This window comes from Pan paniscus, chromosome 2 (assembly GCF_029289425.2).
Source record: "Pan paniscus chromosome 2, NHGRI_mPanPan1-v2.0_pri, whole genome shotgun sequence".
Lineage (NCBI taxonomy): Eukaryota > Metazoa > Chordata > Mammalia > Primates > Hominidae > Pan > Pan paniscus.
The window spans coordinates 37,391,373-37,413,628 of record NC_085926.1 but is presented as its reverse complement, the minus strand read 5'-3'; the positions used below and the strand labels follow the sequence as shown (position 1 = coordinate 37,413,628).

The following is a 22,256-nucleotide window of genomic DNA, read 5'->3' as shown; positions in this document are numbered from 1 at the left end:
AGCTGAATCTGGAACATCCACCCTCCAGGACCCATCCTGGTGCAAAAGAGGTGCCAAGACCCTCTGCAATGCTGCCTACTGGTGTGTACTGCACAACACCAAGTTTACTCTGGGATCCACATACATCACAGCACTTGGACACTAGATAGGAAGGGGTAGGAAAGGCCATCTCCCAGGTGGCCTTAACACACCAAGAGATCAGCTAAGATGGAGGAAATTTGTTCTGTGATTTTTTATTTTTCTTAAAAATTTGGGCACATAGTCCGGGTGCAGTGGCTCACGCCTGTAATCCCAGCACTTTGGGAGGCCCAAGTGGGCAGATCACGAGGTCAGGAGATCGAGACTATTCTGCCCAACACGGTGAAACCCACTCTCTACTAAAAATACAAAAAATTAGCCGGGTGTGGTGGCGGGCACCTGTAGTCCCAGCTACTCGGGAGGCTGAGGCAGGAGAATGGCATGAACCCAGAAGGTGGAGCTCGCAGTGAGCCGAGATCGCACCACTGCACTCCAGCCTGGGTGACAGAGCAAGATTCCATCTCAAAAAAAAAAAAAAAAAAAGATTTGGGCACACAGTAGGTACATATTTATGAGATACATGAGATATTTTGTTACAGGCATGTAATATGTAATAACCACAGCAGGGTAAATGGGGTATCCATCACCTGAAGCGTTTATCCTTTATGTTACAAGTGATCCAATTATACTCTTTTAGTTATTTTTAAACTACAATCAAATTATTGTTGACTATAGTCATCTTGTTGTGCTATCAAATACTAGTTCTTACTCATTCTTACTCATTCTTTCTAATTTTTTGTGCCCATTCATGCCTTTTATTAAGTGTTCAAATATTTGAGGATGCAAATCATCCTCTCACATATTGTTGGTCACTGGTGCAGAAAGTTTGACTCTGTATGGGTTTCTTTAATAAAGTTACAAACCCAGGAGTGATTCTGAAACACTGGCCACCATGGCTACCTTCCCCAATTCAGAGCTTCCTAAATAAGTGGTGGGAGCCAGTAGAACTCAGAGTGGATGGGGGAATAGTAACAAAGCAGCCCCAGGAGGTTAGGGGGATACATGGAATATTGCAGAGTACTCCATCTTTCCTGGGACACTTCTGTCTTAATGCTAGACAGCCTTGGTGTGAGAGGAGGCCCTTCAAATGTCCCCGGCAGAATCATTGGGTCCCTGTTCACTCAGTGATCAAACATCTCCAGAAAACAGAACCCTAGCATCTCCCCAAGAGTAGCCAGTGGGTCATGAATAAGCATCCCCAAAGGGTGCCGCAGAGAAGCTACTGCTATTGCAATTCAATAACTTTTCCAGGAAAGCAGGCAGAACAGAACTTCACAAGACAGATGTTTGAGCACCCTGAAGCCCCCAAACTCGGATTCTTGACTTCCTGACAGGCAGTCAGCCTGGGTGGGCAAAGGCACAGGCCTGTGCTCGACAACTCATTAGCCATGTAACTTGGCCAATAATGCCTCTGTGCCTCAGCTTCCCCTCCATGAATGGGGATAAAATGATAGCCAGCTGCTACAGACTGAATGCTTGTGTTCCCTCAAAATGTATATGTTGAAATCTTCACCCCAAGGTAATGTTATTTGGAGGTGGGGACTTTGGGAGGTGATTAGGTCATGAGGATATAACCTATGAATGAGTTAGTGCCCTTATAAATGTGGCCCCAGAGAGCTCCCTCATCCCTTTCACTGTGTGAGCTTAGAGTGAGAACACCACTATCTATGAACCAAGAAACAGGTGCTTACCAGACAGCAAATCTGCTGGGGCCCTGATCTTGGACTTCCAAGGCTCTAGATCTGTGAGAAATAAATTCTGTCATTTATAAGCAACCCAACCTATAACAGTTTGTTATGGCAGCCCAAATGGCTACCAGCTGAAAGGACTGTTGGGAACATTAAATGAGCTGGTATGAGTACCAATGTAGATAGCACTTGACATCTACTGAATATTCAGATACACTGTTGCTGCTTTTGGTGTTATTGTTGCTACTGTTGCTAATTTAAACTCAACACAGAAGTCCTTTTTGCTCAGAACAGACATTGGTGGACCAAGTGAGCCCGTGGTTTCAAAGACTGTAGATTTTTCCCAATCTTGGACTTACATCGGCTTCCTAGGACTCCCTCTGGCAAAAAGGAAGGTTGGGATAAAACATTTTATTCTGCTTTAGTTGATCACCAAATCCACTTGGCTAAAAGGATTTGCAGTTCAGAGAACTCAGTGGCTCAGCGTAAAGCAGAGCTCCTTTCTTCTGAAATCCACCACCTGTGACTTCTCTGACATCAGAAAGAGGCACCTTGTGAGTCAGCTGGTGGCAAGATTGCTCGGGATTCTGTTTCTGGGCCAGTCCCAATGGCCCTACTGTCAGTCCTGACGCTCCACACACTGATTACAGAGGTATGAGCAAAGATGACCCCCAGCCACACTGCAGGCCAAGGAGCACATCTCACACCCTCCCAACACAGTGATTCACGCGTGGCAGGCTCCAGGGCAGCCACAGAGGTGTGGGTCACTTCATGCTGTTCAGCTGCAAGGCGGAACGTCAGCTGACAGCCTCCAGCTGCAGCTTTCTTGGGATCTGCTGCAGGATTCCAGCTGAGGCTGTGCTCTTCCCAGACAGCTCCAGCCAATGCCTGACCCTGGCAGAGGACAGCTATTTCTGCCCAGTGATCTCTGTTGAGTTGACTGAGACTTTAATCAGATCTGCATAGAGTCAGAGGCTCTCTCTGTCCCATTCAACTTCCCCATTTCTCTTTCACAGGCAATACCCGCCCCCAACAATTCTCTCACACTCCTATCTCTGTCCTAGCATCTGCTTCCTAAAGGATGCAAACTGACACAAGCCCCCAGTGAACGTGCATTGATCTCTCAGGCTGGGGTGGGCCTTGAACAAGGCGTGTAACTCTGTAAGCCTCAGTTCCCCAAATAGCAAACTGGAAACCACTCACCAGGATGTTACAAAGACTCAACTAAAGAATATCATGCCTGTGAAAGCATCTGACTTCTTGTAGATACTATCTGACGAAATTCATTTTGGTTGTTAAAATTACATGCAACCCCTTGAAAGCAAGGAATTTCAGAGAACACCATGGCTGCTTTTAACAAATGTAAAAACAACATTTTCCCTGAACAAATCACAATAGAAGTTATCAGGAGACCATTTCCTGAACAGCAGCATGTCACCAGGGAATCAGAGCTGGCTGGGGCCCGGCCCTTCACACTCTCACACTCAGGGCCGTTAATGACTGGTTGAGACAAGACTGTCTTCTTGCCCTGGAAGGTTCTCCACTGGGCAAGACAGCTGTCTCTGCCCCCAGCCAGCATTCAGCACTAGCTCAGAAAACAGCACCCTTGCCAGCTTCTCCAGATCTTCAGAGAAATTTCCCAGAAACCCCGAGAAGATGCTTTTTGGATCCCCTTGGAACTCAGGCCTCATATATGTGTTGTTCCTTCTTGAGAGCTTGAGAAAGCAGGCTCTGTAGGGTGAGTGAGGACCAGGAACAATGTCTGAAAATGCCATTTCCCTAGAAAAATTCAAACGAGGAAGCGGACCTACACCTTCCCCTAGAGTCTGGCACAGGACAGAGGAACTCTGCAAAGATGCTCACCACTGAGGTTATGAGAAGGCAGGGCTCCCACCACCATTTCTGGGTGTTTACTCAGCAAGACGGGCAGGGCCAGGGGCAGCAGGTCCTATGATCCCAGGGCTCCCCTTCTAAATGTTTTCCCTTCACAGGAGTTTCTCTTCTGCCCCTCTGAACAACTCATGCCTGCCTGAGGACAAGCCTCTCCCCCATCAGAGCCTAGATCTTAAATTTCATTTGAGACACACAACTAGAACCCCACAATTTTCTCACCTGTCAGATTGTGAGCAAAAAGTTTTCATTGTTGAACCCCCAGCCCTAAATATAGATCAGGCCCTGCAGTGTTTTATGAGCAGAAAGATAATTCAACCTCTTCAGCAGGCAATAATTTTTAGTTAGATGTAAGCACCTGTTTCAGTTTTAGTACTCACATATGCTATGGGTTGATTTTTTTCTTTTTCTTTTTCTTACCTCTCCTTTTGATCCTTGTCTAGCCCTTTAAGACTTACATCATTGCTCTAAACCCACACTGCCCAGTAGAACTTTCCGTGATGACGAAAATGTTCTCTCTGTGTTGTGTCCAATGCAGTAGCTACTAGCCCCATGTGGCTACTGAGTACTTGAAATGTGGCAAGTGCAACTGAGAAGCTGCATTTTAAATTTTATTTTTAGTTAATTTACATACCAATATATCTGGCTAGTGGTGACTACATCAGACAGCTCACCAGAACTATCTAGCTTGTTCTTTTAATTCTCAACCTTCATGCAAATCAAGGATATGTTCTCCTTGGCTTGGAATTGCCTCCTATTCCTCACTGAACAACACTCTGACAACCTTAACAAAGCAAAAAGCCCAGCACATCTTCCATTTCCGAGCACTCGCTCTGTGCCTAAGCACAGCCGTCTTGATGTGTCCCAGGAGAGGGAGCAGGAAGCACGTCTCCAGAAAGGAAGCCAGTGCACCCAACCACTTTGGACTCCAGGGCGTCTGGGGCAGAGAAGGAGGAGGGGACGGGGTGGGGTGTGAAAGACGTCCGCTCTGGAGGCTGCACGCCAGCCAGGCCGCATTTATTTATATCACAGGGTGTTACAGTTGTCAGCCCTGCAGCTGAGTAACTGGTCCATGTCTAAAGGAAGGGGACAGAAATCGGCTTTGTCCATGTTCCCTGGCACTTACTGTTGTTGTTCAAAGGACGCCAGAAGACTCAGGGAGTGGGAGCTATAGGAGAGGAAGCTGGCTCTGGGCAGGCAGACACTCTGGGTGTTATTAGAAAAAAAGAAAATTGAGTCCCTTGCATGTTTGTATCCTAGCTGATACAAACGTCAACTGGAACATTGTCCAGGATATTCTGGTCCATCTAGCCATGGGGACAGTTCTCACTGCCCAGAGCACAGTGACAGCGGGACCACTCAAGCAAGTACTCTGAGAGGAGCTGGGTCTGGGGCTCTGTGCTCAGTGTGATATGGCTACAGAGCTGGGTTCAGTCACCAGGGCTGGGAAAAGCAAGATCACCCCCACACTTACACAGGGATCTAGGATCCTCCGATTAGTGACAATTTTGGTCTACAAAATAATTGAGAGAAATGCTCAGTTATGGGATTAGAGAAGTGCTAGTTCCACCAACAGAGCACATTCACATGCTCTGAGATGTACACCCGCAGATGCCTCAACATGGGAACGCTCTGCTCTGCTGTCTGCAGAGTCCATGCTGACTTTGGGGTCTGTGCTCTCCCCCTACCACTTCCAGCACATTCTTCTCCCTCCCTTTCCCTAGAGACAACACATCTTTTCACCTGTAAAACAGGTAGTTAATTAGCATGAAGCAAATATCTTAGACTGCAAAATATTGAATTAAGTAACAAAGAATAATTTCTTCGAGAAGAGAGACGTAAGATACAAGGCTTAATTAACATGTCCTTTTCCTTTCAAAGTTTTGCTATACTGCTTTTCCCTTTCATGTCTATATTTTACCTTCCTCACTCATTTTGATGAGTATTTGTGATCCTTTTAAGTCACCCCCATGTAGGTTCTATACTCTTTCAGTGCACTAGAGCAGCCCTTTGCAAAACTACTCCCAAGCCTCCAGTGTCTGAATAAATTAATGTATTTTTCTAAAGTACACACACTTCACTGGCACTTTGGTAATACATAAAGAATGCCTTGAAGCTTCCATCCTCTCTGACCCAGCAATTCTAAGCCCAGGAATTTATTCCAAGGAAATAATTAAGATTGTCCTCAAGGGTTTCGTTAAAGGTTGTTTACCCCTGCTGCTGTTTGCAATCACGAATAATTGAAAATGACTGACATGTCCCTCAAGCAGGACTAGAAGATCCAGGGCTCAGGTACTGCTTAGGAGTAAGCGACCAATAATCAGTTACCAAGTCAATCAACCAACCCCACAGTTGAAGTTAAGGTACAGACTTAGGACAGATCCAGAATTCACAGGACCTGATCTTACAAATTTAGGGTGACTAACTTTAAGAAAATTAACATAAAATTATAAAATTGGGGACAAGGCATTAATAGGGGCCTATGCAAGCAAGAATCCTTTGGCTTAAGTTTCAGCAGCCTTGCACAGTAAGTCTCGCCTCTAGAGGAAAGAAAAAGGAGAAAGAAGATGTTGGAAGTCACTTGCTCCAAAGGCCATAGTTTACCAAGCCTGGGTAAAAAATACATTCAAGCATACATACAGCAAAAAATACATTCAAGGTCTAAGACAAAGAATACTGGGAAAAAGGGAAAGAGAAAAAAGGATGGGGAGGAAAATACTTGAAAACAACAGCATGAGAACAGAAATCAAGGGGAGAACACAATCTAAGAAAAAATTCAGTCAGTATGGTGGGTGAGGGAGGAAAAAGAAGCATTATTTTAAAAAGATTTCAGTAGAGTTAAGTTGGTGCCTGAACAGCTACGGGGACAAGCACTCCAATACAAAGAGTAGCCAGCTTGTATCAGAACAAGAGAGGGCACTTTTGAGCCCAGCAGCCCAGATACATGGGTTCCCATGGACCCCTGAAATACCAGTCCCACATCTCAACTGGCAACAAGGATATGCACAGCATTACTGCTCCACACCCACTCCCTACCATTTACCCTGGGTACCAAGTTGAAGGCCAGACTGTCTTTTCCCACACTGGCCAAATCTGCTCATGTCACACAGCTTTTCTTCATCCCCGTTTTAAATCAAAGTAGGCTGAACACCTTTTCTCTGTCAGATCTGCTCTCGTCTCTACCCATTCCTTTCCCAGGCAGTGTGGCTTTGACCTGTGGCCCATGCAAATCCACAGTGACAGTGGCCTGGCCTCTCTCCCTCTAGCTGTCAAAGAGCTCCAAGGCAGTTGAGCCAGCCTCAGCCTGCAGATCACACACAATGCTCCGGCTGGCTTGGCTGCCTGCTCAGCTGCCCGCCCTTTCTCAGCAGCCCGCTGTCCACAGCAGCCCTCCCATTTTTGACAGTGCTTCCCGCGTGCCTGGTGCCTAGTGTGGGGATCTGGGATGTGTTCTTCAACCTCAGACCCTGAGTCTGCAGGACACAGAAAAATGTTCAGCCTGCTCTGCTTTAAAAGGGGAATTTGACAAGTGTAAGAACAGACACTCGGTCTTATACCCAGCAACTGGAGTAAGTGAGAGAGGGAGATGTGGAGCTGGGCGAGAGCTATGTGAGGGCTTTGAAAACTGGTTCTCTTGAAGGCTGATCTCCTGAACAGCATGATTCTTAGTGGGCTGGTCTCAGAGTCCCCTTTTCCAGGAATGCTTGAGTACTGCGATCCACAAACCACCATTTTCCATCAACCTCTGTCCAATACAGAGCAGTGACTCTCCTGCATAACTACATGCTGAGAGCACCAGCATCAGTGACCTCGACCTCCCTGCCTGCCACCCCTAAGGACGCTCAGGCTGGTGAATACACAATAAAATCAACCCCGGCCTGGCTGTCACCTGGGCCCCCATGAGGCACGACCTTGAACGGGGGAACTTCCCGCAGCCTAACTCTCTCTCCTATCAAGAAGTGACCACTGTGTGGCTGTTTATACCCTCTGGTCCAGAGGATGTGGCCAAGGAGGGCACCAACCCCCCCCCCCCCCTTAGTGCTTCTCTGCTGGGGTTGGGCACAAGCTCTGTACCACTCGGCTTATGGTGCTTAATGGGGGAGAGCTGCCCCCTTCTTAGGCCCACCCCTCCGGACTCAGGGGACAACTGGACCCCTTGGCCACTATAGAAACACGTCTCTCTCTTAAGGCTTCTGGTGAAGGTCTCCGGGTCGAATGGCCCATATGAGATGAGACTCAGGCTGCCCCAAGAGATACCTACCTGCTCCACCGGCGGTGTCACTGGGAAGTGCTCCCTCACCTTCCTCTTCCCTATATCCTAGGAGCTTCTCCGCTCCACTTCCACCCAGGGTCTTGTAGGGGCTGGGGGGGGGGGCGGGGGCTCTGGGCTCCAGTGCGCCCCAATGGATCCCAGACACCCTGCCCCTGGGGAGCCCCACCCCGCGCAGCGGCGCTGGAGAGGCTATACTCCTTCCTCAGGGGTTCCCCCAAACCGGGGAGGGGTGCAGCTCCAGTGCCCCGACTCCTCCAGGCCCTGCGAGGTTCAGGAGGCTCGCCAGGCCAGCGGCGGCCGCCCGGAGGCAGAGGAGCCAAGTTACTTTTCGATTCAGAGAGTGAAGCCGAGTCTAGCTGGGCGGCGGAGGAGACAACTCTAGCGGCTCTCCCCCCACGCTCTGGGCTGGGACCCCGGGGAGGCACCCGGACGCCCCCGCCCGCCTCCAGGCGCCGACCCCGACCTTAGCGGGCCCCGGACGGCGTCCTCCCTTCTCCCGCCGTCCCCCGGCGGCCGAGCCGCGCGCAACGGAGACATTTAAATCGCCCCCTCGGGACGGCGGCGTGGAAGAGACCGGAAAGGCGGCGGCGGCGGCGCTGGCCTGGGGGCCGGGGCGGTGGCCGCGCGGGCCAGGGTCGCGGAGTCGGGCGGGCACTCACCAGCGCGTGTTGTCGTGGAAATGCTCCAGAACTGCGTAGCCGAAGAACGAGTCAGCGGGGCCCTGGAAGTGCACGGGGCGCTGCGGGTCGAGGTTGTAGGCGCCCGCGGGGATCCCCGCGACCACCAGCGCCAGCAGCAGCGCGCGGAGCCTCCCGGCGCCCCTCGGCGCAGCCGGGCCGCCCATCCCCAGCCGGCCGCCGCCTTCCCCTCTGCCCGGCGAGCAGGGCGCCGAGCGCGCGGGCCGTGGGGTCCGCCGACGGCTAGGAAGCTCCCCGGGGCGGGAGCTCTGCGCCTGGACACGGGCGGAATGCGGGCGTCGGGCCCGCCACCGGGGCGCGGACGGCGGGCTGAGCGGGCGCTGAAGGCGAGCACAGGGGCGGCCCCGAGCGGCGGCGTCCTCAGTCCGCCCGAGAAGTCTGCGCGAGCAGGTCCCGGGCCGGGCGGCGCTGGTCTGCGGAGGGGCGCGCCCGCGAGGTGGGCGGCCCGGGCGGCGGCGGCTGGACGGCGCGGCAGCGCCCCCTGCGGGCCGTGGGCCCTGCGCGCACTTCCCGGGCGGGAGTCAGCCCCTGGGACCCGCCGGGGCGCCCCGAACTGCCCCCTCCCCGCCGCGCACGGGGCGCTCGGGTTCCCGGAGATAAGGCTGCTCCCCTCCGTCACTACAGGCTCTGCCGGCCCTGCTGGGCCTGTCACCCTGCCTTTGTCTCTCTTTCCCTCCCTGTCTCACAACCAGTAAGATCCAGAGCAACCCGGGTGAAGGACGAGTTTAGACTCCAGGTTCTAGCCCTGCGCATCCTCTGCTCCTTCACCCAGTTGTGAGATAAGCTGTAGGAGCAGTGCTCAGTAAACGCCGGCTGTTGTTGTTCATAACAATAGTAGCCACGTGGAAGCGAGCAGAGCACCCCTCCATATTCTAGTCACTTGGTCTCGTACACCAGTGATTCCCGAAGTGTGGTCTCCGGACCAGCAGCATCAGCGTCATCTGGGAACTTGTCAGAAAATGCAAATCCTCAGGTCCCACTCAGCCCTGCTAAATCGGAAGCTCTGAGGGTTGGAGTCCAGCAGGGTTTGCGTGCACTGAAGGGTGTGTATGTGTGTAATTGTAAATATGCATAACAGAAAGTTTACCATCTTAACCATTTGTAACTGTGCAGTTCGGGGGATTAAGTATATGCATGTTATGCAACCTTCACCACCATCCATCTCCACAACTCTTCATCTTGGAAAACAAACTTTATACCCTAAACAATAACTCCTCTTTCCCCCTAACCCTACCCCCATCCCCACCCCCAGCCTCTGGCAACCACCTTCCTACCTTCTGTCTCTATGAACTTGACTACTCAAATTCAAGATTCCTACTGAATTGACTGCTATCATGTTGAAGTCTGACCACACTATTATGGTTTCCCTGCCTGTGTTCTCTTCTTTCCACTTTTTAATTCTACAACAGAGTTTGGATAATGGTTGAAAACTTCCCGTTGCCCCCCACCACCTACTCCTGCCTATAGGATGGAGCCCGATCTCCTTAGGATAACTTCACATGGAGGCTCCATCTCTCTTTCCAGCCCCATTTTATGCCCCTTTCCTGACTCACTTCCCACAAACCCTACAATGTATCCACACACAACTTCTAGCTGTCCCCTGAACGTGTCCAACAGGGGTTTTCACACACATCTGTGCCTTCTCCAACGCTGTTCTTTCTTCCTGAAATGTGCCTACCCCTCTTCAACTGGCAAAATCCTATCCATCCTAGACTTCCAGGCCGGTTCTTGCCTCACCCTTTCTGTGCCATTTCCTCTGCCCCTTTCTTTTCTGGGCTGCCAAAGAGTGTTCACATGCCTCTATCTCAACACTTAGAACATGTTCATCATTTTGGGGGCTCTCTGTCCCTCTCCATAGACGGTATAGCTAAGGAGAAAAAAGTCTTAGATATCTTTGTAGCCCCCAAGGCCCAGCTCAGTGCCAGGCTTAGGTAGATGCTTAAACATTGTTGAAAGAATGAACTGGCTGGGCGCAGTGGCTCACTCCTGTAATCACAGCACTTTGGGGAGGCCGAGGTGGGTGGATTACTTGAGGTCAGGAGTTCAAGACCACCCTGGCCAACACAGTGAAACCTTGTTTCTACTAAAAATACAAAAAATTAGCCAAGCATGGTGGCACATGCCTGTAATTCCAGCTACTTGGGAGGCTGAGGCAGGAGAATCGCTTGAAGCTGAGGGGTCGAGCTTGCAGTGAGCCGACAGTGCGCCACTGCATTCCAACCTGGGTGACTGAGCAAGACTCCATCTGAAAAAAAAAAGAAAAGAAAAGAAAGAAAAAGAATAGCTGGGCACGGTGGCTCATGCCTTTAATCCCAGCACTTTGGGAGGCCAAAGCGGGCAGATCACCTGAGGTCAGGAGTTCGAGACCAGCCTGGCCAACCATGGTCAACATGGTGAAACCCCATCTCTATTAAAAATACGAAGATTAGCCGGATGAGATGCCACACGCCTGTTATCTCAGCTACTTGGGAGGTTGAGGCAGGAGAACTGCTTTTACCTGTGAGGCGGAGGTTACAGTGAGCCGAGATCGTGCCACTGCACTCCAGCCTGGGTGACAGAGTAAGAATCCATCTCAAGAAAAATGAAAAGAAAAGAATGAACTGCTTAAAGAAAAGCAAGCTTAGTAAGAGGACGAGGCACTATGGGGGAGATTTTGAAGGAGACTTTTAACTTTCTTCATGTTTTGGTTGTGTGAGAGTGAAAAATGATCAGTTCTCGTTGTAGGACACAAAACACAAGGTTTTCTTTTGTTTTTCTTTTTTTGGTTTTGTTGTTGTTTTTGAGACAGTGTCTCGCTCCTGTCCCCCAGGTTGGAGTGCAGTAGTGCAATCACTGTTCACTGCAGCCTTGACCTCCCAGGCTCCAGCAATCCTCCCACCTCAGCCTCCCAAGTAGCTGGGACCACAGACATGTACCACCATGCCCGGCTAATTTTTATACTTTTGGTAGAAACGAGGTTTTGCCATGTTGTCTAGGCTGGTGTCAAACTCCTGAGCTCAAGTGATCCACCTGCCTTGGCCTCCCAAAGTGCTGGGATTACAGCCATGAGCCACTGTGCCTGGCTGAAGTTTTCATCTGTGGTAGAGAGCACTAGTATCTTCCCAATATTTATACTTCCCATTTTCCTTACTAACAAAGCCCAGAGTTAGTGGAGTGTTAATATGCCTAGCTTTAAAAATAAATAAAACTATGTTTCCCAGTCTCTTTTGCAGACAGAGTGGCCACGTGCAGTGTCTGGCCAATGAGATATGAGCATGTTATTTGGGTGGTAGGCTTCTCAGGAGGTTTCTTAAAGGAGAGCCAACTCAGCTGACTTATGGCTTTTGTCCTGTGCCCTTGCCCCTCTTGCATGAAGCACAGAGGTCATGGCTGGAGATGCAGCAGCTGTCTTGAGGGCCACCTCAAAGGAAAGGCCAGGAGAATTGCAGAGACTTCAGCTGTCACATGCTAGAACTGCTGCACCTGACATGGGCTGCCTTCCTGGGGACTTCTTACTACCTGAAAAAAAGTAAACACCTAATTTATAAGAGCCACTGCTTTTAGGGATTCTGTTATTTGCAGGCAAGCAGAATTTCTTGTTGATTTAACATCTAGAATGAATGGAATCTAGAACAGATGCTCCTAACCTAGAGTTCACTCATTTTCCATGTTGCTTCAGAGGTCCTAAGATCCCCTGTGGTTGGTAGACTAATAGTCCCCCTCCTAATCCCTGGAACCTGTGAATATGTCACCTTATATGGCAAAAAAGGACTGCAAATGTGATTAAGGTTAAGGGTCTTGAGATGGAAAGATTTTCCAGGATTATCTGGCTGGGCACAGTCTAATTATGTGAATCCTTAAAAGCAGAGAACTTTCCTTGGCTGTAGCAAGAGAAAGAGATGTGAAGTGGAAGTGGGGTCAGAGAGATGCCACATTGTTGGCTTTGGAGATAAAAGAAGGGACCCATGAGCCAAGTAATACAGGCAGCTTCTAGAAGATGGAAGAGACAATAAAATGGATTATCTCCTAGAGCCTCCAGAAAGGCAACACCTTGAGTTTAATCCAGTGAGACTCCTGTCCCACTTCTGACATCCAGAACTGTAAGATAATAAATGTTGTTGTTTTAAGCCACTATGCTTGTGACCATTTGTTATAGCAGAAGCAGGAAACTAATATAGCCCTCTAGAATTATATATAAAAGTGTGTATGTGTGTGTTTGTGTGTTTCTTAGGGAAAGATCCACAGATTTCAACAGATTCTTTAAAGGTAAGGTAGGTTTTAGAAGACAGGAAACCACTGATCTAAAACACACTGATTTCCAACTTTGGAAACCAAACCCTAAAAATGGTATCGGTTAAAAATTATAGCATTGGTGTTTGATTTAACTAAACAGTAGCTGTCAATCCTGACTGTATATTAGACCCCCAGGCAACTATTTAAAAATACAGATTTACTAATAACACTCTAGGTCAGAATCTAGGGGCAAGGCCCAGGAATCTGCATTTCCAACACCTCTTGGGAGATTTGTCAAGTAGCCAGGCTTGGGAAGCACTGTCCTACAGGAGAGAGATTCAGAACCCTGCACTATATTCCTTAACCTGTGGCGCCATGATGTGGTAAGAAAAACGTAGGATTTGGCATCTGGTGAAGAGAATTTAACTCCCAGGCCTGAACAGCTGTGTAATTTTAGTAAATCAATAAAACAAGGATACCAATAACTAATAAACCTATTGATGAGCTTCTCAGGACAGCATTTCCTAACCATAAAACGCTAAACATGTATTAGTTATTCGTATAATCTGAGCTCAAGAGTGAGCTCAATTTCCTAGTTGCCAGAGCTGTTTTACAGAGACTTGACCTGAAGGGCGTGTCTCCAGGGTCACCAGCTGGAGGGGAGAGGCATACTATTTCAAATCTGGCCATGCAAAATGTAGATTTGCTTTATGGAATGGAGGCTTTTGAAAAACTGAACCTCTTGTCCAATTTCCCAACGGAAATGGCAACCAAATGCCCTCCATTCCTTTATGCTCTCACTTCAAGAAGGAATCTGAAGGTTTTCCATTAGCCTTAGTGGCTGCAAACTGAACAGCATGCTCTATCAGCTCACCTATCATTGGCGTTTTCTATAAGCTGTGCAAAATTGCTCTCCACAGTTACTTTGTTAAACAGTTACATTGTTAAACAGTTACATACATACTTTGTTGAATTGTTACTGCTACTGTAACAATGCAAAAGAAGTGATGGTTATACTGCTCTGCTCCCTCCTGCCTCACTGCAGAGAGGAATATTGGAATGATTAAATGTTGGGGTGAAAACAACATTGGCTTTTCAGAAGCCTCAAAAAAGTCTTGGAGGCCACAGTTGCTCATGTCTGTAATCCCAACTTTTGGAAAGCCAAGATGGGAAGATTGCTTGAGGCCAGAGTTTGAGACAACATAGTGAGACCTCATCTCTAGGGGGAAAAAAATGACTGGACATGGTGGTATGCACCTGTAGTCCTAACTTCTTGGGAGGCTGAGATGGGAGGATCACTTGAGCCCAGGAGATGGAGGCTGCAGTGAGCTATGATTCCACCACTATGCTCTAGCCTGCATGACACAGTGAGACCTTGTCTCTAGAAAGAAAAGAAAAAGGAAAAACTCTTAAGATTAATTGGTCTTTTTAATCCTTCCTTTCTCTAATATCTTTTTTTTTTTTTTTTGCTTATACATTTGTAGATTTTTATCTGCCTCTCATTATTTCCTAAATGCTTAACTACTAGGTCAAAAGCTAGGTAGATATCTAAGGCTCTTAATACAAGCCAATTGGCTTAGTAATCTTTAGGTTTAGAATACAATTTTTCATTACAAATACTATGCTATATTACTATAGCAGGAAATACACATAGTTCCTCCAGGTGAGTATTTCTGGACCCTGTATTGAGCCATATTTTTCCTGTGCTCTTTTTTCTTGAGTGCCCTTCCCATGGTCTCCGATGGGAAATGCTAATTTCTCCCTGACAAAGCTTCCCAACCATAACTCTCTAACATCTTCCTTGTCTCCCCCAAGGGACTGCTTGCATTTCTGGGGTCTGTGTGAGTGTACCGTAGGAGGACCCTAAATGGAGGTTTAGACACTCCCCACTGATTATGAGAGCCCGGTTTGCAGAGACCTGACGGGTACAGACACTCGAGCAGAGCAGATGCTGCTGTAAGGTGACAGGACTGCTAGCAGCAAGGAAGGCTCACTCACTGTGTCTCACACTGCACTAAGCATGTTATAGATCACTTTATCTTATGTAAACCTCACAGTGATCCAGTTGGGAAGATGCAGTCTGAGATTTTATCTCAGTTACCATAGAACCATGTGAAATGAGGACTGACCATATGATGGGTTCACAATCCTTGTCCAAAACTCTTAGGGCCAAATGTGTTTCTGCAATCACGTTTTTTCAGTTTAGAAGAGAAGACAGCATCACACCCCATATATTACAAGATAATATACCGTTTATTACATAACCAGCCCATGAACACTGCACTCCCCCCAAAAGTGATCTCTGTAGTTCTAATCCCTCCAAAAAAGCAAAGCCCATAAAGTCAGTTCATCCTCTCTCATTCTTGGGGCACATGGCATCTAATGCCAACTGTCGAGTTTTCTTTGGAGTTAGCCCTAAAGAACTTAGCCACTTGGTTCTTAACAATGCACAATCCAGCCTATACTATCCACTATTTGGTTGAATCAGCACCTTACACAGCCTGTTACAAAAGGTTGGCATGCAACTTTACACACTGACAAGGAACAATCCCTGCAGCATAACAAGGGTAATAACTCAAGTTCCTTAAGGACATGACTACTATAATCTGGTATATGTAAATTTCTATGCATCTGTATGTATATATGCACAAAGAAAGAGATTTGGAAGTTTACCCTAAATGTTAATAATGATTATGGTTGAGATTATGGGCTATTCTTGCCTATCTATCTATCTATCTATCTATCTATCTATCTATCTATCTATCTATTGTCTATCTATCGCTCCTTTAGTACTGCTTGAATTGTCTACAGAGAGACAGTGGATGTCTACATCCAGCAGTGGATGTAGAAGATGCTACCTCCGTAAAGCCAAAGTCACTAATCAAAGTTAGAAATAGGGAAGTGGATCAAGAGCTGTGCACACACAGCTATCTGATCTCCAAATGAGGAGACAACTTGACCTTCACACAACAGAGAAAGAAAGAGGAGCCAAGGGCAGCTCTCATTCCCATCTATTAACAAGCCCTGCCCTCTGGCCCTGGCCTCTGTTGAGGGGACTTTGCCAACTGAGGTAGGTAGACCAGCCATCATGTGGAAGGAAGAAGTGGTCAATAGCCACATGGCTTCTCACAGTATTTTCAAAAGAGGCAGAAAAAAATAAAAAGGGTTTGGATCATTCACATACCAGATAATCGTTGTCTAAATGATTGACACAGCTAAACGCACCTCTTAATGGCAATTTTTCAAAAGTTGCCTTGCCCTGTTTTTCATACATAAGACAAACTATACTTCCACGTGGCTTTGAAATCCAGAAAGTTCAGAGGAAGGGCAAATACTATCACCAAGCCTTCAACTATAATAGCAGGCAGAGATTTGAGCAAATACTTTCCCACTGAAGTATTTCATAAGCCAAAAGTTAAACTGTTATTATTGGGTGCAATATTTCCAACCTGTTTCCATGCTCAAACAAATTTTTTTCCAGAGATCTAAATTTAGTGAAACGGCTTTAAGCAACAACCATCAATGTTAGAATACAGCTGTACAACATAATGCCAAGTTTTAAAAACACTTCTCACTTCAATTGAAATATTAAAGCTAGCCTATGGCTTAGCAAAACATAAAATATTAAAATGATGATATTTGTTGGAGGCAGTTTAGGGTGATGAGTAACAGTGAGGGCTGTGGTGCTCGTAATCCCAATGTAGTGGCTTGTCAGATATATTAGTCTACTAGGGCTGCCATAAAAAAATACCACAGACTGGGTGGCTTAAATAACATAAATTTATTTTCTCACAGTTCTGGAGACTGAAAGTCCAAGATCAAGTGCAGCAGAGTTGGTGTCTGGTGAGGGCTCTTCCTTTGGGTTGCAGATGGTCACCTTCTTGCTATGGACTCACATGATCTCTTTGTGCTTGCAGAGAGGGGGAGGGAGGGGAGAGAGAGAGCAAGAGAGAGGACACTAATTCTATGAGATCAGAACCCCACCCTTATGACCTCAATTACTTTCGTATTCCAAATACAGGCAAATTGGGGGTTAGGGCTTCAACATAAGAATTTTGGAGGATACATGCATTCAGTCCACAGCATCAGGTATGTGGCCCTGAGAAGTTATTTGAGCTCTCCCCATTTGTTACAGGGAATCATACCCAAAGGTTTGTTGTGAGGATTAAATGTAATGAGCCACTCTGCACATCGCAGCATGAGGGAAGCAACTGGTACATGTTAGCAATTTAGTGCCATTATTATTATGTCATTTATTCCACTCTTTTAAAATAGCTAATTTTATTTGGAGTAAAAGAAAAACTCAAAACACTCTTCTCAAGGTGTCTGCATGTTTCAGTGGGCCATTTTAGAGCCTCCTTTGTCTAAGTGTTCAAGCCCTCAAACCCCCAGGTGCTTCAGGTGCCCTGTGAAGGGCTGGAGAGGTGAGTCACGACCCAAGCACCCATGACCTCACTCTCACATCAGCGGCCGGCTAGCCAGCTCCTTTTTCAGGGCCCTCTCTACCTTAGCTTTCGTAAATTGTCAAATCCACATCTCTCCAGGGCTTCCCAGATGTGGGCCATCAGATGGAGACTCCTGAAACATCTTCTTTGGTGATTTCCTCAAGGTCCCACCCACTCATGGTTTAAATGCAGTGGGATTTTAAGGTGTTGACCTTGTGTGCATGTGTGTGTGCGTATGTGTACATGTGCGTGTGTGCATGTGTATGCACATGCGTGCGTGTGTGCATGCGCGTGTGCGCGTGTGCATGAGTGTGCGTCTGTGCGTGTGCGTGTGTGCGTGCACACACATGCAGGTAAGAGAAGTTCACTTCAATATCATTCAGATGCAATGGAACATTCACCAAAAAATGAGTACCTGGAATTGAATGTATCAGAAGTTGTCTGCCATAGAGGAGTGTGTCTAAAGGAGAGTTACGAGTGGGGGAGTGGGGCAGGAGATGAAGCTTTGCAGGAAATGGAAGGGCAGTTCTAGCTTCTTCCCTGTCTTCTTTTAGGCAGCCTCAGTGTACCCCAAACTCTAAGCAAATGTCTTTAGGGAAGGGTAAACACCAAACACGTTTTGGGACCCCTTCTGCTGCTTAACATGCTCCCACAAGAAGAGCCTTCTTATGCCTTCCCCCAGAAAGTTTTTAAGTTGAAGCCTAGGACCTCTTGTACTTGAAGCTGCAAGATATACATGTTATACCTTCTGGGTGCATCAATTTTATTCAAAGACATGAAGGGGGGAATAAATAATATGTTGTGAGATTGGGATGACTCCGAATCAAATCCAGTGACAGGGAAGGCCCCAAGGTCCCTGACATAAAAAACAGGTGAACTAGCTCCTGCAGGAAGTTGGGGTTGAGGAGCTAAGAGTGATTCTGAGTCCAGGAGCTGAGACAGCCAGCCTGGGTGCGGCCATCCTTCCTGAAGGCAGGCTTGCACCCTGGGCAAAAGCTGGGTGTGTGTGTCTGAGTCAGTGATACTGGAAGGTGGCCACATCTGCTGAGTGCAATGGGGAGTGGAAGATGGGTCCTCCCTCCACATGCCCCAGGGTCTGCTGCGACTATGAAAAGGTCTGTGCCAGCAGTTGTGGAGGTGGCAGAAGCAGGACACTAAGCCCTGATCACACTGCCTGGGATGCCAGTGGGGTAGCTAGAGTGCACATGACATTGGGGCATCCTCTGGCCTTGGGTGGAGGTTCCGACTGCAAAGGCAAGGTGGAAAGGACAGGGACTGACATTTTGGATATAACTAAGCATCCTGGGGGTCTTTCCTTGGAGGAAGGCCTGAGGCATTTCTCAAGGTGATAAGGGGAGGGCTCAAGCTGTTTTACTGAGACATTAAAAGATATGACCTGTTTTTTTTGTGTGCCTCAAGACAGAAAAGTGACTACATAAGTATGTTAAGAATGGACTGCCTTCCTGCCCTGCCTCCCTCTCAGAGTCCTGTGCTGGACTCAGCCCACTGTCCATGATCTCTAATGACAGGTTGACTTTTCTTTTCCCAGAATCCTCTTCTGACCTAATCTGCCTGTGGGATCCACACACAGGGTCTCACACATGGGAAATGACACAGAATACTCACAGCCCTGGTGGGGCAAGAAGGGATGAGGGGAGCCCCAACGCTATGCTGGGATGTGTACACAAATGGCAGGAAATGTCACCCTGTGGTGGTTTTAAAATATATCCACACATTCTCTTGACACTCTTTCCTCCAAAAGGTGGAGACTAATTCCCCTTCCCTCAAACAGGAGCTGATCTTAGTGCCTTCCTTCTAACAAATAGGATATTGTGGGACTGCTGTGATAGGCCATGAAAGGCATTGTCCCTTCCACCTTACTGTCTCGGGTTGCTCAATCCTGGGAAAGCCACACCAGCCGCCATGTCATGAGGACACTCAAGCAGCCTGTGGAGAGGCCCATGTGGAGAGGAAGTAAAGCCTCCTGCTAACCTCAAGCACCAATTTGCCAGCCACGTCAGGAGCCGCCTCAGAGGCGGACCCTACAGGTCCAGTCAAACCTTCAGCCTCAGCCAATAGCTTAACTGCCATTTATGAGAGACCCTGAGCCAGAAGCACCCAGATGAGCCACTTCGGGATTCCTGACTAACAAAAACTGTAGTATAATTGATATTGTTTTAAGCCGTTATGCTTTGAGGTAATTTGTTACATAGCAATAGAAAACCAGTACAAATTTGGAGGTAATTTATGACCCAGTAATAGATAACAAACACATACCTCTTCGCCTTAGTGGTGAGCTGATGGGGATGGTAGTTAGAGCCACATAACAGATCCGCATTGCCACAGCTGCCTTTCTGAGTCAGGACACAAGGAAATCCTGCCTAGTGTAGGATGGCTCTGTGGTGGAACAATTGACCTAGCTATGGTCCGAGACTTAAGACCTGAGTCCAAATCTTGATCTGCCACTTACCAGCTGCCAGACACAGGGTTAGTTGCTACACCTTATAGGGACTCCATATCTCATCTGATAATAGTATCCACCTAGTAAGGAGAACAGATTAAATGGAAATAAGTGCACCAAAGTAACAACCAGATGGGGGGTCAGTTGAACCCAGTGGAAGTTATTCACTCATGCGTCACGTAGTGATGGGAATACATTCTGAGAATGTATTGTTAGGGCCGGGCGCAGTGGCTCAGGCCTGTAATCTCAGCACTTTGAGAGGCTGAGGCAGGTGGATCACCTGAGGTCAGGAGTTCGAGACCAGCCTGGCCAATATGGCAAAACCCCGTCTCCACTAAAAATACAAAAATTCACCAGGCATGGTGGCATGCACCTGTAATCCCAGCTGCTCAGGAGGCTGAGGCAGGAGAATCACCTGAACCTGGGAGGCAGAGGTTGCCGTGAGCTGAGATCATGCCACTGCACTTCAGCCTGGGCGACAAGTGAGACTCCGTCAATGTGTTGTTAGGCAATATTGTTGTGCAAACCTCATGGAACATACTTACACAAACCTAGATGGTATAGACTACTATATGCCCAGGCTACACGGTGTAGCCTATTGCTCCTAAGCTACAAACCTGCATAGCACATTACTGTACTGAATACTGTAGGCAATTGTAACACAAAGGTAAGGTAAGCAATTGTAACACAAAGGTTTAGATACACAAAGATACTTTTATATCTAAACAAAGAAAACGTACAGTAAAATATATACTATAAAAGATTAAAAATGGTACACCAGTGTGGGGCACTTACCATGAATGGAGCTTGTAGGCCTGGAAGATTGCTCTGGGTGAGTCAGTGAGTAAGTGAATGTGAAGGCCTAGGACATTCGTGTACACTAATGTAGACTTTATAAACACTGAAAACTTAGGCTACACTAAATTTTTTTTCTTTAATTTTCTTTCTTCAGCAATAAACTAAGCTTACTATAACTTTTTTATTTTGCAAATGTTTAAATTTTTCTAACTTTTTGGCTCTTTTATAATAACAGCTTAAAACACAAACATGTTGTATAGCTGTAGAAATATTTTCTTTCTTTATAGCCTTATTCTGCAAGTTTTTTTCTATTAAAATTTATTTTTACTTTTTAAACATTTTGTTAAAAGTGAAGACATAAACACACACATTAGCATAGGCCGACACAGGCTCAGGGCCATCAATATCAGTCTTCCACCTCCACATCTTGTCCCACTGATAGTCTTCAGAGCAGTAACGCATATGGAGCTGTCATCTCTGATGATAACAATGTCTTCTTCTGGAACACCTCCTAGAGGACCTGCCTGAGGCTGTTCTACAGTTAACTTTTTTCAATAAGTAGAAGTACACTCTAAAATATGAATAAAAAGTATAGTATAGTAAACACATAAACCAATAACATAGTCATTTATTATCATTATCAAGTATTATGTTCAGCACATAATTGTATATACTATGCTTTTTTATGTGGCAGCATAGTAAGTTGGATTTTTTTGTTATTTTGTAGAGACCGGGTCTCATTGTGTTGCCCAGGCTGGTCTCCAACTCCTGGCCTCAAGCAACCTACCACCTCAGCCTCCCAAAGTGCTGGGATTACAGACAAGAGCCACCTTGCCCAGCCTCATACATGAGCATCACCACAAACATGTGAGTAACATGTTATGCTACAACATTATGACAGCTACGTCACTAGGCAATAGGAATTTTTCAGCTCCGTTATGATCTATGGGACCAGCATCTTATCATCCATCATTGACAAAAATGTTATTATGTGGTGCGTGACTGCATTTTAAAAGACATTTTATTTTTACTTTTATTTTTTGAGACAGGGTATCACTCTGTTGCCCAGGCTGGAGTGCAGTGACATGATCTCGGCTCACTGCAACCTCCATTTCCAGGGCTCAAGAGAACCTCCAACCTCAGTCTCCAGAGTAATTGGGACTACAGGTGTGTGCCACCATTTCCAGCTCATTTTTTTGGTTTTTGGGTTTTTTCGTTTTTGTTTTTGTTTTTTTGCAGAGACAGAGTTTCGCCATGTTGCCCAGGCTGGTCTCAAAGTCCTAGGATCAACCAATCCACCTGCTTCAGCATCTCAAAGTGCTGGGACTACAGGCGTTAGCCACTGCACCCAGTCTAAAATGACATTTTAAACATGAATAGCTGGCACTATAGCTATGTGTCCAATCTGCTGCCCAATTCAACCTCATACCATCAGGAGTCCTTAAATCGGACCCACACAGGCCTGACAGACAAGGCAATGCGGTCTTCTCTTTTGGTTCTCAGCTTATCTAAATTACATTCTAGATTGTGACATTCTAAGATTATTTCCATATTCCGAATGTGCTTAAGAGACAAACTTGGAATTAACGTGGAACTGAAAGCATTTTGTGGGAAGTATCTAGATAGGCCAATTCATTTTGTTTTTCTGTCTGAGCCTGTGAGCATCCATTCCTTCCCACAATCATGACAATTCATCAGGCTCCAGCTCTTTAA

The 22,256-nt window shown here is 47.0% G+C and overlaps 1 protein-coding gene across 2 annotated transcripts in view; it reads right to left on the bottom strand.

Annotated features, from left to right (window-relative positions):
* ITGA9 (integrin subunit alpha 9) overlaps positions 1–9,035 on the bottom strand; it is a 369,289-nt gene extending 360,254 nt beyond the window's left edge. For both annotated transcript variants that reach the window (XM_034956118.2, XM_034956120.2), the window contains exon 1: positions 8,589–9,035. In XM_034956118.2, the coding sequence (XP_034812009.1) occupies positions 8,589–8,773 (185 nt within the window). In that variant the 5' untranslated portion in view covers positions 8,774–9,035. The remainder of the gene's footprint in view (positions 1–8,588) is intronic.
* Between the last annotated feature and the right edge of the window lie 13,221 nt (positions 9,036–22,256).